This window comes from Sesamum indicum, linkage group LG6 (genome assembly GCF_000512975.1).
Source record: "Sesamum indicum cultivar Zhongzhi No. 13 linkage group LG6, S_indicum_v1.0, whole genome shotgun sequence".
NCBI lineage: Eukaryota > Viridiplantae > Streptophyta > Magnoliopsida > Lamiales > Pedaliaceae > Sesamum > Sesamum indicum.
The window spans coordinates 2,285,828-2,303,367 of NC_026150.1; the positions used below are offsets into that span (position 1 = coordinate 2,285,828).

Consider the following 17,540-nt stretch of genomic DNA (forward strand, 5'->3'; position numbering starts at 1 on the left):
GCTGAAAGAAGAGTCCAGCAACTTCAGGAATCTTTGACCAGGTACAACGATTATTATAAATTGTTCCTTTCATCATTTTGCCCTGGAAAACTTCCATAATGCAAATTTAAACATGTATATTTTAGGTTGCTTAAGTAGACTATTTCTCCTTGAATTTATTATTGAGCTAGAACTAAGAGGGATTACACAGTTAACTTGAGACATTGAAGGTCTTTTAATGTTGTTTGATCATCTTGATGTAAACTGGGGGACTAGAAGGACTAAAGTAGAAACTTTGGTTCAATAAGAAGTCTGTATCATTTACGATGATAGAGTATTACATAGAAGCTGGAGCATAATTATTTGATCCTGATATAGGATCAATGATTAATTATTTTATCTTGCTCTGGCTCCAGGAAGTATTATAGGATTTTCCTTCAAAAAATTCATCATTTAGGGGGAAAATCATTAAGATAAGTTAAAACAAGAAAACTTATTTATATTCCTGCAGTGTTCAAATATTAACTCCAAGTAGGGAAATAATTTGATGCCATGTGTTGTCTAAACTTATTGCTGTATTTCTTTTTCCACCTAGTTTTTTCAAGAAATGTTTCTACTTTGTTAATCTCTTCTAACTATGTTCTGTTTTCTGCTTGGGAGAATGATGCATCATCAACCATAACATGTGTGATGCATTTGACACCATGAAGAACATCAGAGCTGAATCTCTAAGTTCTTTCAATTACCAACCGCATTCATGTCCACCGGCTTTGCATTTTTTTTCTTTAGTTTTATATTGTATTTCTCTTTTCCTTCACCCACTCGTTTCTAAACATGGAATGGTTTGTGGCATTTCTTGTGATATTTCAATTGGTACAGTTGATGTAAAACTTGTCCCCTTGATAGGCTTGAAGAGAAGATGACTAACGTAGAATCAGAAAACAAAGTTCTTCGCCAACAGGCGTTGGCCATGGCACAGAACAATAAATTGCTATCAAGAAGTTCAAGGTCAATTATGCAGGTGAATCTAAAAACAAACTGCTTTATTAATATTTCTGCTCATATAGAATTTAGCACTAATATATAATTTTGTTTCTTCTTTTTGATTTTGTGAAATTTGTCAGAGAGCTGAAAGCACAATTAAAACTACTGTAGTAAGTCAATATACTCTGAATACCATTTGTCTGTTATGGAAACAGTCTAGAATGTTAATATCTTGTTACAAATGTAAAAGGATTTGCATAGTGTTTCAATGAACTCAAGAGAATCAGAGCTGGATGATAGGCCTCAAAAGTCACTCAACGAGAAGCAACAAGAGTATCAAGATTTGCTTATCCGTTGTATTGCTCAGCACTTGGGCTTCTCCAGAGGCAGGCCCGTTGCTGCCTGCATTATCTACAAATGTCTTAGGCAATGGCATTCATTTGAGGTCGATAGGACAAGCATTTTTGACAGGATAATACAAACTATTGGCACAGCCATTGAGGTAGGAAAACTGGATCTAATTGGCATGTTTTGTGATATTCTATTTTATTTATCACTATATAACTTTAATGTACCTTTGAACTGAAGACCCAGGACAACAATGATATATTGGCCTATTGGCTGTCCAATGCATCGACTTTATTGTTGCTGCTGCAGCGCACACTGAAAGCTGGAGGAGCTGCTGGAGCCGCCCCACAACATCGGCGATCTCCATCAGCCACTCTATTTGGGAGAATGACACAGGTAACAGATATGTCATTATGATACTTAATTTTTAGTCTATAAGCATTTTCTAATTGTTAAAATGCCTCTTTTCCCCTAGAGTTTCCGAGGTACCCCTCAAGGCGTTAATCTTTCTTTACTTAATGATGATTCGGCGGGTACCATACGCCAAGTAGATGCCAAATTAGTTTGCAGTCTATAAGCATTTTCTAATTGTTAAAATGCCTCTGTTCCCCTAGAGTTTCCGAGGTACCCCTCAAGGCGTTAATCTTTCTTTACTTAGTGATGATTCGGCTGGTACCATACGCCAAGTAGATGCCAAGTACCCTGCATTACTGTTCAAACAACAGCTGACTGCTTATGTGGAGAAAATTTATGGCATGATCCGAGATAATTTGAAAAAAGAGATTTCTCCACTGCTCGGACTATGCATCCAGGTAAGTGGATTCAACTTATATAATCAAATTATTGAAGAAATTCAGCATATATTAGGGTTAAATACAGATTGCCAGGATATATATTAGGGTTACATACAGTTTGCTCACTTCAATTTTCTAAAAGGTCACATAAACCCCTTTGTTCAATAAGACAGGTCACATAAAACCCCGAGATAATAAACTTGACATTTGCCCCACTGGTCTTCAACTCCCATTAGTCTCCTTTTGTATAGACGGGCACACCTCCTTTTATTTTGAGTTGCTTTCAGATGAAACTACCTCGTAGTATTATATATACATCCCGACAGTTTCTCCACCCAACTTCAACTTCACATTGTAAGAATTTATTTATCAAGTATTTATTTTTATAAAAAAATCATCTTTATATTTTAAAATGTGGTTGCTTTTATAATTTATACAAATTGCTGACATCATCTTGTCCATCTGTCCAAGGACTCATTTGCACTTACAAAAAAAAATTAAATTGAAAGGTGAGAACTAAATGGTTTTCCTTTATTCTTTTGGCTTCATATTCAAAAGACTTTTTAGGTTCTTCATGGCCTTAAATGTTTGGATTTTTATGCATTCATTTTTTCAACTAATATTTGCAAATTTACTAAAATTTATTTGGAGCTTCTTGAAGAAGTATATAAAGATGCTCCATGGAAAAATAGTTTTTGAACAATTTTTTTTCCATGTTCCAATTGATTCAATTAACAGCCACCTGTATCTTATAACCTTCCAATCAATTAAGTTACAATAATTTCTTTAGAACTAAAAAGATTTTGGATTGCAATCTTTTTTTGAGATTTTTTGTTAATTACCAAAATGACATTCTCGATAGCAAATGAAGGAATTGTCATAAATCTATCCTTAAAGAACTTATCCCTAGAATATGTATGTAAACTGATATAATAAATATTAATGAACCTTTTAGTAAAATGATGAGTATTTAATGTTTTAGTTTTTACGAGCATATTGTTCTTAAAAGCAAAAGATATAAATGTCAAGTTACCCTATCGTAATATATCCATTTTATAATAATGAAAATTATAGATATATGCATGCGTTGACTGATTTTTATATAATATAATAAACTAAAAATGTAAGATATGCACTCTGATATTAAATAATTACTTACATCATTAAAGATAGAAATTGTTTTGTTTTGATTTGTTATGTAATAGGCCCTTTTGTACATCTTTATATCATAAACTAGTTTGGTAAACTTATATCATTTTATTATTTTGAAAAGGCATGAACTTATGTCCTTGGAAGCATTGATTTTGCCACTGGAAAAAAATATTTTCATTTCTTAGGTCTTTTAATGATTTTCTGACAAAATCCTTGGGAGGAAACTTAAAGATATCTATCTTGTTCCATTTATTAATTACCTCAAATTTCTCTTCTTTCAATAAAGTATCAGACTTTGGTCATCTTTTAACTTGTGTAAACTATTTTCTTTCGGTAAAAGCTAATTTTGAATTTAAATAAAAGACCTACGAAGGGTATACAGAGCAATTTGTCACAAACTTTATGAGGAGACAATTAAATTGATGATGATTACTAATAGGCAACAGCCTATTTCCACTCATCAACCACTTATTTAGGGGGAAAATTTCACACTTATTAATTCATTAAGGTGAAGGCAAATACTAGAGAGTTCAAGGGGGGTAAATTGTATTTATTCCTTTTTTTTGTCTTATTTTTCCTGGAAGCCAGATGAGGCTGTGAGATTCAGTTTCATCTATCACTTTACCTTTTATGTGGTTTTATTGATGTAGGCTCCAAGAATATCGCGAGCAAACTTAATTAAAGGAGCAGCCCGCACTCAAGAAAAGTCTGCTGCCCAGGAGATTTTAATTTCTCACTGGCAAGGAATTGTAAAGAGCCTTGGGAATTTTCTCAACGTACTTAAAACGAACCATGTAAGCGCAATTTTGTTGCACACATTTTTGCCTGCTATAGCTGTGGAACTATGACTTAATCGTTACCGACGTGTTGCTCATATATGATGGCATGACCTTTCATTAATCAGTTGAAAAGATGTATTCCTTTTCAGTGTTAGGAATTTTTGTTTTGGGAATGACTTTCATGTTACCTCTGTGCATCTATGCAATGCATATACTTATGTTCACCATACTGATGATTTCCCCCCATACCCACTTTCCTTCCATGATAAACTTACAATCCAAGCCTAGGTCCCAGGATGAAAGCCGTATCTTTTTATTTATCATGTTATCTATTAACTAAAATCCTAAACTCTTCTGTACAACAACTGGGTTGAAGAGTGACCTAGACACAGGAGATGTCAATCTCCTAACTCATATGTAGGAATTTGACATTTACTGCTAGTCTACCGCCCACCAATTTTCTTTAATGGTCATTAGTACTTTTCTTCTCATAAACTTTTATACAAATTTCTCCAGTCATATTCTGTTATAGCTTTAAACTGGTTAACTTCACACAGATCACTTGTTATTCTTTATCTGTAAAAGGAAGTCTGTGAAGGGTTCTGTGCTATCTAGGATCATCGGCAGTGGGAACTAGGTTACATAAATGGGTAATGCCATATTCAATCTCATCATCGATTGTGCATATTTACTGACCAAGGGTTACTTACTCCCTGATATCATGTATCAATACTTTGAACACTTATGTTGTGAAAGTATTGCTGTTGGTCCTTTATTTTTCTTGTTTTAAAGGAATACATTGAAAATCATTATCAATTGAAATTTCATAGATGCTTCGGTCGTTTCTTGCATCTCCATTGCTGATAAACTATTCCATGCAGCAGTGAAAAAAAAATTCTGTAATCAGGTTTTGAGGTCCTTGAAACTCCACCTTATGCTGATTTGAGGTGGCTTAAAATTTACCAACCTATGGTTGGAACCACCCCTGATATAGCCTTTACCCCCAAAGATTTGAGGATAAAATTAAATCATTTATTCTACTTGAAGGGGTCCATCAACTTGGATTATTATGGTTTTCTTGGCCCTCTTGAGTTTTGCCAGATGAAGTTGGGGCTCTTCTTTTGCTCGAGGATTTTGACTTCGGCGAAGGTTTAGAACATAAAAATAGTCTAGAGGCGGAAAACATTTTTCCCTGTATAAGATTCAGAAGAAAACATGGATTAGGTGGTTAATGGTTTCGGATTTATAGAGATACTTTTTCAATTGTTTGGCAACTGGGAGAAGCCATTTTAAAATCTAACTTGGGAAAAAATCTTCGAGAAGAATAGACAAAATAGTGTCATTAAGAAAAGGTTGCTGCCGGTAGGGCACCCAAAAAATGGACCATATAGATAAGAGATGGGTAAAGGATTAAAGCTAGAAGGTTTAGATGGAAACAACTAGCGACTATTTTAGCATCTGATATTATTATACAGTAGAGAATGCATTCCAACTCCATGGCATCAGCACAAAGATTCGGAATTTTATCTTAAACAACTTTTATATAGACAACTCTAATCCTAACCTAGTAGGATTTTGAATTCTTATTAACCGTATCAATTGCTTACCATGTAGTAATATGACTTAGGATAAAGAATAGACTCTGGTGCAGAGTTCTATTCTGGAAATCCTGGAAATGTAGATTCTTTTCTGATGATACCCAGGATAACATAACAGATAATTCATATAAGTTGATACAGAATCATTGAAGATGGTTTTGGGCTGTTGAATGGCATCTGATGCGCTTAAGGTTTCCTTTACAGTTAGCTTTTGTTTTTTCAAATCTGGTCTGCATGAAGTTTTCATCCTTTCCTATAGTTTATAGGGTTACCAAGATGTTGTTTTCAAGGTACCGATTATAATGAGTGTCTATCATTATCCATTCGGACATTTGACAAATTTTATTGGGATCCATCTCAGGTACCTCCGTTTTTAGTTCGGAAAGTGTTCACTCAATTGTTTTCATTCATCAACGTCCAGTTATTCAACAGGTGTAGCAGTACATTACTTTGTTAACTTAATTGTATATACTGCTAAGTCTTGTCACTAGGCCTTGGACTAATATTTCCTTGGTGCAGTCTTTTACTAAGACGAGAATGCTGTTCATTTAGTAACGGTGAATATGTCAAAGCTGGATTGGCTGAACTAGAGCACTGGTGTTACAAGGCAACTGATGAGGTACTTAAGTTTAGGAAAGATATGTATGGCTTGCTTTTTATTATCCTGCTAAATTTGCTACATATTCCAGTACGCAGGTACAGCTTGGGATGAGCTCAAGCATATCAGACAGGCTATTGGGTTCCTGGTATTTTCCTGACTTATCTTTTCTTTACATGGAGGATTCTTCCCATGCTTGTGGTAATCATTGTAGAAAATTCAAGTTATATGGAAAAGTGTGTTCCCTATGTTATGCTTAAATGGTACATACACCATGGAAAGACTGAAGCCTGAATGTGTAATGACGGAAAAGTAAATCAAGAGGGAAATTGCTTCAACATATATCAGAAAAAATAAAAGATGGGGAAAAGTTTATGAGGAAGCACATGAGTTATGCACCACCTAAACTCAGAAATGCCATTATAGTTGGATGAGATTATTGGAAATCATCTTACTTTAAGGGATTTGTTTTTTATACTTTAATCCTTATAATTCTTATGTCTTGGCGCCAACCACGAAAGCCCTTGTTTGTGATTTTAGAAATACAAAATGAATCAAAATTTAATTGTATCAAAACTTTTGGTTTGCTGTAACAGGTTATACATCAGAAGCCAAAGAAGACCCTGGATGAAATAAGTCATGATCTGTGTCCTGTAAGTAGTCCGTAAATATGATTTTCTTAAGAAACTGGCATGTTAAATCTGCGTTTCTTTATGCTGATGAGTTTTTCTGTCCTTTACAGGTCCTCAGCATTCAACAGCTTTATAGAATCAGTACAATGTACTGGGATGACAAATACGGCACGCATAGCTTATCCCAAGATGTAAGTCCTTGTTAGTTGTCTTATCTCTGCTTTCAGTTGTTGACTCAACTGCTGATGCATTTCAAACATAGAGCAGCTAAAGAATAACATATGGTTCATATGCCTTCAGCCTCATGTTTTTAAATGATCATATAAATTGGTTGAGAGGCTTTTACTGACATTTTTATTCACAGGTAATATCCAACATGAGGGTGTTGATGACTGAGGATTCAAACAATGCTGTGTTGAAAATGAACATTATCCATCCACTTTAAGGCTGCTATTAATTTATATTGGTTTCGCCATTTCTTCTCAAATCTCTCTTTATTTGTTCTTAATCTTTGTATGTTGCAGCATACCATTTTCAGTCGATGATCTCTCCAAATCGATGGATCGTTTTGATATTTCAGACATTGAACCACCGCCGCTCATTCGCGAAAATTCGGGCTTCAGCTTTTTACTGCCTGCCACAAACTAACTGATCGTAGTTAATCTTTTTTCTGTCTGAATCTCAGCCGAAACATCCTCATTTTTGAGGACATGCCTGAATCGTATGTGGTAAGTGAACTATAATTCTCAAGGGATGCGTTCTCTCATACAAGACCCTGTAGCCAATCTGACATTACATTCTTTAAGAAACTGATCATTTCAAGAAAGATGTACATTTAATTTTCTTTATGGTATGTGAATGCTGGTTGTATGATAAAGACATATTTACAACACTCCTCCCCTCCACTCACAAGATCACAGGCATAGGAGAACGAGAAATAGTGATAACGGCTTTACATTTGCTGCAATAATTGGGACATGTTTCAGTAATAGCTGTGTGTAGTTTTAAGCTCTGGAATTTGGTCTGGTGTAGTTTTTGGGGCAGTGGCCACTTTTCAGATTTCCAATCAGTTTACAAAACACAAATATTGTGTGTGGTGTAACCAGAAATCTCTGATTTGCGTGTGCTCATGGCCACAGAACTTCCAATATGCTTGTTGCTGGCTGGAAACTGGAATGTGTTAATACATTTATGCATTTGGTTCGAAGGAGAAAAACATGTACACGGTTGAACCGTTATGTTAGCTAGGAGACGGGAGTTGATCTGAATGAATGCTCCCGGTCATGCGTCATAGGTTGATCATCGGAGGTGTTAGAAAGCAGATTGTCTTAACGAGGTGAGAAGATAGAGCTTAGGAATGAAATTTTGTGTAGTATAGAAGTTCACCCTTTTGAGGAGTTTGTAGTTGATTAGTCACAGACATTCATAACAAATGTAAATGAATAATACACCTTTTTTTTTTTTTTATTTGTTTTGATAATTCTTGTGTAATAAACATAGGCCCTTATTGCAAGAAAAATATTGATCTTCATTGATTTGATGCTGTACTTGAATGTCAGGTTCCATAATGCTTCACTGTTGTTTACCTTTTTATGATATGAATTGTTGACAAGATATATGATGGCTTTCATTGCTCAAAAACAGCTCTATTAATTGTTTCTTTCCTTAAAATGTAACAACTTAGGGGGCCATGTACATTGCCCTTCAAACTGTTGGTGTTAAATAGCTCAGCAGTTATATTTTTTACCCTGTAGTACACCATATAAGATCCTCTTCAGTTAATGCACCAACTAGTAGTTGTATTTCATTTTTGTTTCATTAAAACTACACACACACACACACACACACACATATATATATATTCTTGATCTTATTGTTAAGATAGGGAAAATTGCAATTTTACGTCTCACAATTTATTCTCTTTGCGATTTTAGTTTCATTGTTTTAGCATTCATCATATTTAATCTCATAAGTCACAAACCTTAGCAACTTTAGTCAAATTATGTTAAGATTTAATGGAGGGTGCACATGATTTGTGTTCCGTAATTATGTAATGAAATCTATGGTTGGGACTAAAATTGTAAGTTCCTGTAACTCATGGGATTAAATTTGGTGGGTGCTAAAATAATGGAATCAAAATTGCATAAAGGGTAAGTTCTGGGATGTAAATTGTAATTTTTCCTGTTGAGATAATTATCCGTTAATTGTTCAATTCTATACTCTAGTAAATGTTTATTCTTTTTTGAAAAAAATAATAGAGTAAATTATATTGTTATTTTTAGATCTTAAGTCTAATTATGCGAAACACTCTATGCCATTTGTGAATTACATGTACACGCCTTAAGAGTTTGTTGATGTTAAGAGGTATTTGTGCAATTCTTTTTTTCCCATGAAAACATGTTTATGTAAATTATAATTACAACCTCAAGCAGCAGTGTACTCGTAATTTTGGGAAGTACAAGGGTTATTTTATTGTGTAATTAGAATTAGTGATAATTATATTGCTCTCTCTTGAGATTTGTTGTAATTACACGTAAACCTCTTGTGGTTTGAGAAATTACATATAGGACCTTTGACATTTGTTTCTGCCTAATAATTAGTAAAAATAGATCCCTCAATTAGTCAAAATTTACCTAATTTGTTGATATTAGTAAAAACAAAAAAGAATAAAAATTTATATGTACTTCCAATCGATTTATTACAGATCAAATAAATCTTTCTTTGACCAAACTGCCCTTATAAAGGTATAGATGTATTTCCTCACATGCATTAATGTGTGAAAATGTACAAGTATAATTTGGTCAGAAAAAAGAATTTTTTGACTTGTAATAAATCAATGGGGGTAAATATGAATTTTTATTTATTTTTTTAAATATCAACAAATTCGATAAATTTTGACTAAATCTATTTGCTAAATGAAAATAAATATCAGGATACTAAATGCATTTTTTTAAACTACATGAATTTTACGTATAATTACACCAAAAAATTATGTTTTCTTTGAAATTTAAGTTCAGGAGGTGTCAATGTAATTTACCTAAAATAATAAACATAAAATACTGAGAGATATAAGCAAGAAGTCATTGTTGTATACATTTTATAAAGGAGAAATTGCAAAATTAATCCTGTAAGTATAGGGGGTGGCAAAATTAATTTTGTAAATATTGGATTGACAATTTTAATCCTATAAGTTTCAATTTAGTGAAAATTTTAGTCTTCTGACTAAAAATTGCCAAATTTTATCCGAAAAAATTGGGGCATAGAGTTCCGACTCCAAACATATAACATTCTCATAGGATGATGACATAAGAAAAAAAGAAAAAAAACCAACACCACCGCCTATCCCCTTTGGTCCCCCTTCTGGCCACCCAACACCCCTACCTGCACCACCCTCATCGCTGCCTGGTCCCCTCTCTCTCCCGTCTCCCATCGCCGCGAGCCCTCACCCTCGCCCTCGCCTCTAGCAACCCAATCCCTTGCCTTAACCACACCCAGACCACATTTTTTTTTGCCTCTCGCTGTTGTTAAACCTCCTAAATTTATTTTCTTTTTCTTCTCAATTTGTTGCCATCCGATCTATCCATCATTTGAGACTACTACCAATCGAATCCTCATCCTTCGGCAAATCATTTGCACCCAAGCCCATCCATTTTTGTCCACTATTCGGTTGGTTATTTCTGTTTTCATTTTCACTACTTTTTCATCGCCTCGCGACTTTTCTCCATCATATTTTCGCCACCAGCAATCATCTCGTTGACGGACCAGTACCCCTATGTTCGCCTTCCCACAACACACACATTCCTGCGATCAGTTCCATCAATGACACCATCCACGTTATGGCCTTCGATCAGTTTTCATAAACGCCAACCACCTCCCTCCATTTCTTCTTTATTTGTCATGTCAGCATCCACGTAGGATGCTGGCTATGTAAATAAAGTTCATTTCAATGCCGAAACCCTAAACCCTAGTGAATTTGTTAATTTTCGATCAAAAGATCAAAATTGCAATAAATTTAAAATATAAAGAATAAAAATCACCAGTTCCAAAGTTACCAGACCAATTTTACTAACTCTATACTCACAGAACTAATTTTATAATTTTTTGTTTTATATAATTCACGAAGTTCAAAGTTGATATGAGAAGTAATTCCATAAGAAACAACCATCGACAAATTCTATATTTGAGTAATTCGAATAAGAATATCCTACTAAACTCTTTGAAATTTTATCACATTATCCGAACCCAAGACCCGCACTAGGAAATTTAGAATGGTAAAATTTTCCAAGTTAGTAAGTCTGTCTTTCTTTCTTTCTTTCTTTTTTAATTAATTTTCATAAAAATTAAACAATAATATTATGATTACACCAATATAATCCAATCAATATAATAAAAAAATAATAAAACAAATTTCAATAAACTCATATAAAATTAAATAAAATACTCACATATATCCGGTAACACAAAAACTCATAACTTTTGTATCAATCCTGTGACCTAGTTTTAACAATTGGGTTAAAACATAATTGGTAGATGAAGAATATAGATTAAGTTAGGCGCTACTACTATTATTGTGTTAACTAGTCAATTAATTAACCAGTAATGGTTAGACAAAATTGATCAGTTTCACCAGTTGTTTTCAAAATCTATTTTTATTTATTATATTGATGATGTATGCAAGTTTTCCACATCGATTGCAGATAAGGAGTTTGAGTAATTTATTGCTCCAAAGCCTCATCTCTTGCAATGATGCGCCTTTTTCAAAATAAAAATCATAAGTTTTATGCAAAGTCAAAACAAATCATATTTCGCACAAAGGAGTATCGATCGCAGTGCAGGTCACATCACAGGTAAATTAAGCTAGAAAGAGAACAAATTGTGTGGCACCTTGGGAAGTCAATTCACTGAAAATCTCTATACTAATATTCTTCAAGAAAGTTAGTGCAATATATGTATATATATATCTGCCAAAACATGCAACACAAAGAATGATAATTCCCTGTAGTTGCAAAAAGCTGGTTGAAAAGCATACATAATAATGTGAAGAGTGCTAAACATCCACTAGATTTCAGCTATATTTGGGGAAAAAGTAACCCCACTGGAACCCTAAAGCTTCTGCACTCATTGTTTAAGCAATCCCCAGTTTTGGCAACAGACATTTTTGCAGGTGAACTACGACTACTACTCCTCTTAATGCTTTCTCTCACCTGCTGTTTACATATATAATTACAGTCCTCATCCATCAGCCCCTCTCATAGAAAGCTTCCCTTTCTCTTCTAAACACTGCAGGTTTTTCAGTTCTAAAGCCTTAGCAGAAATCAGCTTCTGCATCACTGTCACAAAAGGTCTTTGGAGACGGATATCATCCGTCTCTGAATTTGTTGCTTCTTCTTCTCTTTTCTTGTTTGAGAAGAAAAATGGAGAAATTGAGGTGGGGTGGTTGTGATCAGAGGTTGATCAGGGATTCATGGGATGGGACAACCTTAAGCTTTGAGAAGGATCGTACGTACGGGTTTTCATGGCCTCAAAGGAACTACAGGTGCAGCTTTTGTAAGAAGGAGTTCAAGTCTGCACAAGCTCTTGGTGGTCATATGAATGTTCATAGGAGAGATAGGGCAAGAATGAGACTCTCACCTTCATGGGATTCTCAAATTCCCAACCCTAACCCTAACCCTAACCCTAGTTTTTCTTTGTCATCGTCGACACGGTTGAGGCCTTCCGTTGCTAAGTTTTCACCTTATAATAGTATTTCATGTCATTCATTTCTACCTAATTACTCACCCCCTTCAGCTTCGCAGCACCAAGAAAAGCCGGTTCCAGCCGTTATCGAGCGCAGTATCACCGCCTTTCGTGGAGGAGAAAGGGGAAAGACGACGGCCAAAGGGACAATGCTCGACGTCACAAGCTTAGCGAGAAGAAGGGATGCAAGGGTTTGGACAGCAAGTGAGTTTGTTAGGTTAGATTTGAACTTGGGTTTGCTCCAAGACACTAAGGATCAGGATTTGGATTTGGAGCTTAGACTTGGGTGTAATTAACTTAGAATGTTTGTATCGTAATGTAATATCGTACTGTGTTCAATATTTTTTGCTGCATCGTTAAATTTCATGTATGTATTTGCTAAGTTTGAAGTCATGAACTCGGAAGTTTCTTCGTTCCTCCGGCAACAATGTTTTCTAGGTTTTAATTCCCAGCACGTCAAATTAAAAGAAATTAAGAAACTCGTAGTTCAGGGATCGCATTATCGTCGATTATCCTGTTTCTGTACTATTTTCTTGGTGACGGATATACATTATTAATTCTTCTGATCAATATGTCCCTAGCTTGATTAATTCGATTGTGTCCATTTCTTGCATCATCAGCCATTTGGTGATTAATGTTCTTGTCTAGCTTTCTTTGGAATTTAATCTGAAATCATGGTACAGATGATCATGATGACAGTGAACATGATCAAAAAGATTTGCAATTGAAATCACATCCATTCCCCCCTTCAATTAAACATATGTACGTGGGTTTCCTCTTAATTCTTGATCAAAACTAGAAATAAGGTTTATTATATAATTTGTGATATTAATTAGAGTAGCTGGCATTATTAATTAATTGTCCGAATTCATGATTCATCAAACCTAATTCAAGAACTCAAGCAGTTGCCAGTCTCCAAAGCCCATTAAATTCCTTACAGCAAATTAAGAGCCAGGCACAAGAACATGATGATCAGACAGTACTAGAAGAAGGGATATATATGTATTTATGTGTGTGTGTGTGCAGAGGATAGGAATTAAGAAAAAGTCTATCAGTTGAGATTATTTTCTTGCTTTTGTCTCAGTGAGATGCATGCTACTAATTAATACATTACATGTATTGAGGAGTAAACTGTTACTCCTAGTACTGAGGTTGTAAGTACCTTAGAGATGTCAAGCTTTTATTGCAAATGTTATTTTGGTCTGTGCACAAGGGATATTGCATTTTCCGATACCTGCTCCTTTGCATGTTCCCAACAAATGCCTGGTTGTCAGTGGCATGATGGCCTTTCTCCTTATAGAAACTGGTATTTTGGCCTCTTCAATCCCAGTATACTTCACTTCTTTTACTTCAAATGTATGCTCAGTAATTAAGGTTTAAACTTCTTGCATAATATGCTTATAACTACATTATAGATGTAGTTCAAGAACATCCGTTAAAAGTCTATTAAAACTCATGTTTGTGTCATTTCGCATCATATCAATATAATTTATTATATTATGTACTGACGTCTTTATAATATAGATTTTGGTGAAACTATACTTTTAATTCTATAAGATAGGGGTCATTACTTTTAGTCTCTGTGTTACGAGATTTTTAAATTGATTCCAAAATTGAAAAAACTCGTTACATTTAATCATATCTTTAAGGGACTTTAAAATGATATTAAAATTGAGAAAACTCGACAAATTTAGTCCCTTGTCCAAGTTTTCATAAATAAAGAGATGGCGTGACACGTGCAACGTGTGTGTCCATAAGTTGCGTGAGCACCCAACCCGACAGCCAAACTAACAAACACGCATATTGCACGTGTCATTGCCGTCTATTTTTCGACAGAAACTTGAACACGGGACTAAATATATCGAATTATCTCAATTTTAGGGCTATTTTAAAAATTCGTAAAACAAATGACTAAATGCATTGAGTTTTTACAATTTTGAGATCATTTCTCGTAAAACAAATGATTTAAAAGTATTGAACTCTCAATTTGATGGGACTAAAATTATAATTTTGTTGGAGATGTAAGAGGATGATAGATCATAGAATTATATGAAGTGGGTAGTGGGGGGAGGGTAGGTAGGTAATTAGGGAGATGAGGGACAAGAAGATGTGTGAGAGGAGGGGAGGACAGGTGAAAAATGGAAGACAAAAGAAGTAGTACTTTTGGGGAAGATGAGAAACCTGGGGTCGGCAGAGGGTATGTTTTTAGTGAAAGAGAATTTAGACAACATAGTTATGAGGAGAGGGGTATGGGATAAAGGAACAACATACGTCACTATTTCCTTTCCTCTATCTATTTATATACATTATTATATGTCCCTTTCCATTCACTAAATTTCATTTACACCTCTTTGTACTACCTTTCTTACACCCATCCACCCTCTTTCCATCTATTAGAAATTTAATTATTATCAACCGAAAATTGGGTAACTTTGTTATTTTTCCCTCCATATTTTAGAGCCGGTATATTTTTCGCTTCATTAATCATAAAATTCTTATTAATGAAAAATTTTTAGTCATTTCGTTAGATTATGTCGGCTAATATATTTTAACAAAAACGGCATGTGCATAGCATATGTGATAACTCTGCAATTATAATGATTTTATAGCAATTTAATCTTCCTTTTTTAAGCCAAAATATTCCTAATTATGTGATTTTATTGCATATTCAGCAAAAAGGAAGATTACAAGGACGTTTCTGCAAAATTGACAAAGTGCGCCCACGCTTAATGGAGTAGTCAACTCGGGATAAGGATAAGCACGAATGATATCCCCAAGAGATAAAGGAATCAAGTGTTTAGATTTAGAAAGGATTCTTTTAAGCTTATCTTTTGTAATCTATTTACCTTTTTAGAGTTTATCACGTATCTATCCCCCCATTACGTCTAGATTCGTAAGGGACTTTTATTATAAATAGGGAGGATCTCTTTATTAGAAGTAATTCAGTTTTTATCTTAGAACTCTATAGAATTCTCTGTTCATCTCTTCTCTTTTATTTTATTTTACTACTGGAATTAAAGGAATTCCACTTTCTAGTGTGTTCTTCCATTAATATGTCCGGCTAAATTCCTTATTTCCTGGTTAAGGTATGGTGATTGCTTGATTCCCATTATGTTGTGAGATCTAATCTGCGTTCTACACTTGTCAAACAAATATTCATGTTATTCTCTGTGCTTTAATTACAAACATCTGATTTATGAATGATTCGGCCGGTTGTTCATTATCAAGAAGGTTTGCTTAGCTAATTGAACTTTATAAATCCGTGTAATTGTTTATTTAGTTCAATACTTAGTGGCAACGTAGCATGATTAGTTATGTCACAGTATTTAATTATGTTATGGGGAATGCATGATCTAGTTTAAACGAATTGTCCTCGTAGGAGTTTGTTGATTAGAATCAGGCCATTCTAATTCTTAATGTTGTTAATAGATTAAATCTTGTGGACGTTCCCAAGGTTGTCTATTAATTAGAGATCTAGCCAACGGTCGTACCTTGGCTAACGAAAAGGTAAGGAAAGGTGAGGTTGTTAGGTCGTACCAACGACCATAACTGGTTTATTTGTCCAATACACGTGTTATTCTTGCATCAATGATCAACTCACGAGAATCAAGCATAATCCTAGCCTTAACCGGAAAATCTCTCTCTCATAAAGCCAATCTCTGTGGATCGACCCTACTCCCACTTTCACAAGTGTAGTAGGAATTATTTTTGGTGACTTTGACACTCATCAAATTTTGGCGCCGTTGCCGGGGATTGGCGTTTTTAAGTATATTTCTTTATTTTTAGTTACTTGATTTTTATCACCATTAATGCCAAGGTCTTCTCGTACAGGTGAATTGGTATACGACCCCGAAATCGAAAAGACCGCACGAAGACTTCGTCAGGAGACTAAGCAACAACTGGAAGGAACATCCACTCCATACAAAGACAAAGAAGACCCAAATTTTGAATTTGAGGAATCCATAAGCGAATCCGAAGAAGGGACAATGGCTTTGATCCCTGAAAGATCGATCAATGACATGACGTTGCCCGATCTAAATCAGCAGCCACTGTGCATTGAATACCCCGATTTAGAGGTAGATTTTGAACTGAAATCTGGATTAATTCATTTACTTCCTACCTTCCGTGGTCTCGCAGGTGAAGATCCACATAAGCATCTGAAGGAATTCCATGTGGTGTGTTCCGGAATGCGACCACAAGGCATAAGCGAGGAACAAGTCAAATTGAGAGCATTCCCCTTCTCTCTCGCCGATCAAGCGAAAGATTGGTTGTATCTCCTACCTTCAGGATCCATTACAAGATGGAACGATCTCAAAAAACAGTTCCTTGAGAAATACTTCCCTGCCTCAAGAGCCACAACAATCCGGAAGGAGATCAGCGGAATTCGACAATTCGCGGGAGAAAGTCTTTTCGAATATTGGGAAAGATTCAATCGACTAGTGGAGAGTTTCCCCCATCATCAAATCCCGAACCACCTGTTGATCCAATATTTCTATGAAGGTCTATCAAATATGGATAGAAAACTGATAGATGCGGCAAGTGGTGGAGCATTGTTCGACAAAACCCCCACCGAGGCGCGTAAACTAATCTCGACTATGGCGTCCAACACGCAACAATTTGGGGTTAGACATGATGATCCACCTAGGAAGAGCCACGAGGTAAGTAATCTTGAAGAACGTTTAAATCAACTCACAACTGTTGTTGAAAAAGTTGTTGCAGATATCTATCAACAAGTCAAAGCATGTGGTATCTGCACCTTAACGGGACATGCTACCGACATGTGCCCAACTCTTCAAGAATCAACTACCGAACATGCCGACGCCGTAGGAGGATTCGTCGGACAACAACAGAGAAGATATGATCCTTTCTCCAACACATACAACCCCGGATGGAGGGACCACCCGAATCTGAATTACGGCAACCAACACTTTCAAACACCT

At 35.2% G+C, this 17,540-nt stretch overlaps 2 protein-coding genes across 2 annotated transcripts in view; both read left to right on the forward strand.

Annotated features, from left to right (window-relative positions):
• The window catches only part of LOC105163579 (myosin-11-like), a 16,715-nt gene extending 8,352 nt beyond the window's left edge, over positions 1-8,363 (forward strand). Inside the window, exons 25-39 of the mRNA XM_011081990.2 lie at positions 1-41; positions 886-1,000; positions 1,104-1,133; positions 1,214-1,465; positions 1,552-1,707; positions 1,926-2,123; positions 3,908-4,051; positions 5,996-6,066; positions 6,154-6,253; positions 6,324-6,380; positions 6,829-6,885; positions 6,975-7,055; positions 7,229-7,283; positions 7,361-7,592; positions 8,004-8,363. Coding sequence (XP_011080292.1) covers positions 1-41; positions 886-1,000; positions 1,104-1,133; positions 1,214-1,465; positions 1,552-1,707; positions 1,926-2,123; positions 3,908-4,051; positions 5,996-6,066; positions 6,154-6,253; positions 6,324-6,380; positions 6,829-6,885; positions 6,975-7,055; positions 7,229-7,283; positions 7,361-7,512 — 1,509 coding nt within the window. The 3' untranslated portion in view covers positions 7,513-7,592; positions 8,004-8,363. The remainder of the gene's footprint in view (positions 42-885; positions 1,001-1,103; positions 1,134-1,213; positions 1,466-1,551; positions 1,708-1,925; positions 2,124-3,907; positions 4,052-5,995; positions 6,067-6,153; positions 6,254-6,323; positions 6,381-6,828; positions 6,886-6,974; positions 7,056-7,228; positions 7,284-7,360; positions 7,593-8,003) is intronic.
• On the forward strand, positions 11,874-13,149 carry LOC105163580 (transcriptional regulator SUPERMAN-like). Its single transcript, XM_011081991.2, has 2 exons — positions 11,874-12,028; positions 12,151-13,149. The coding sequence occupies exon 2, from the start codon at positions 12,279-12,281 to the stop codon at positions 12,894-12,896; it is 618 nt and encodes a 205-aa protein (XP_011080293.1). The 5' UTR covers positions 11,874-12,028; positions 12,151-12,278; the 3' UTR covers positions 12,897-13,149.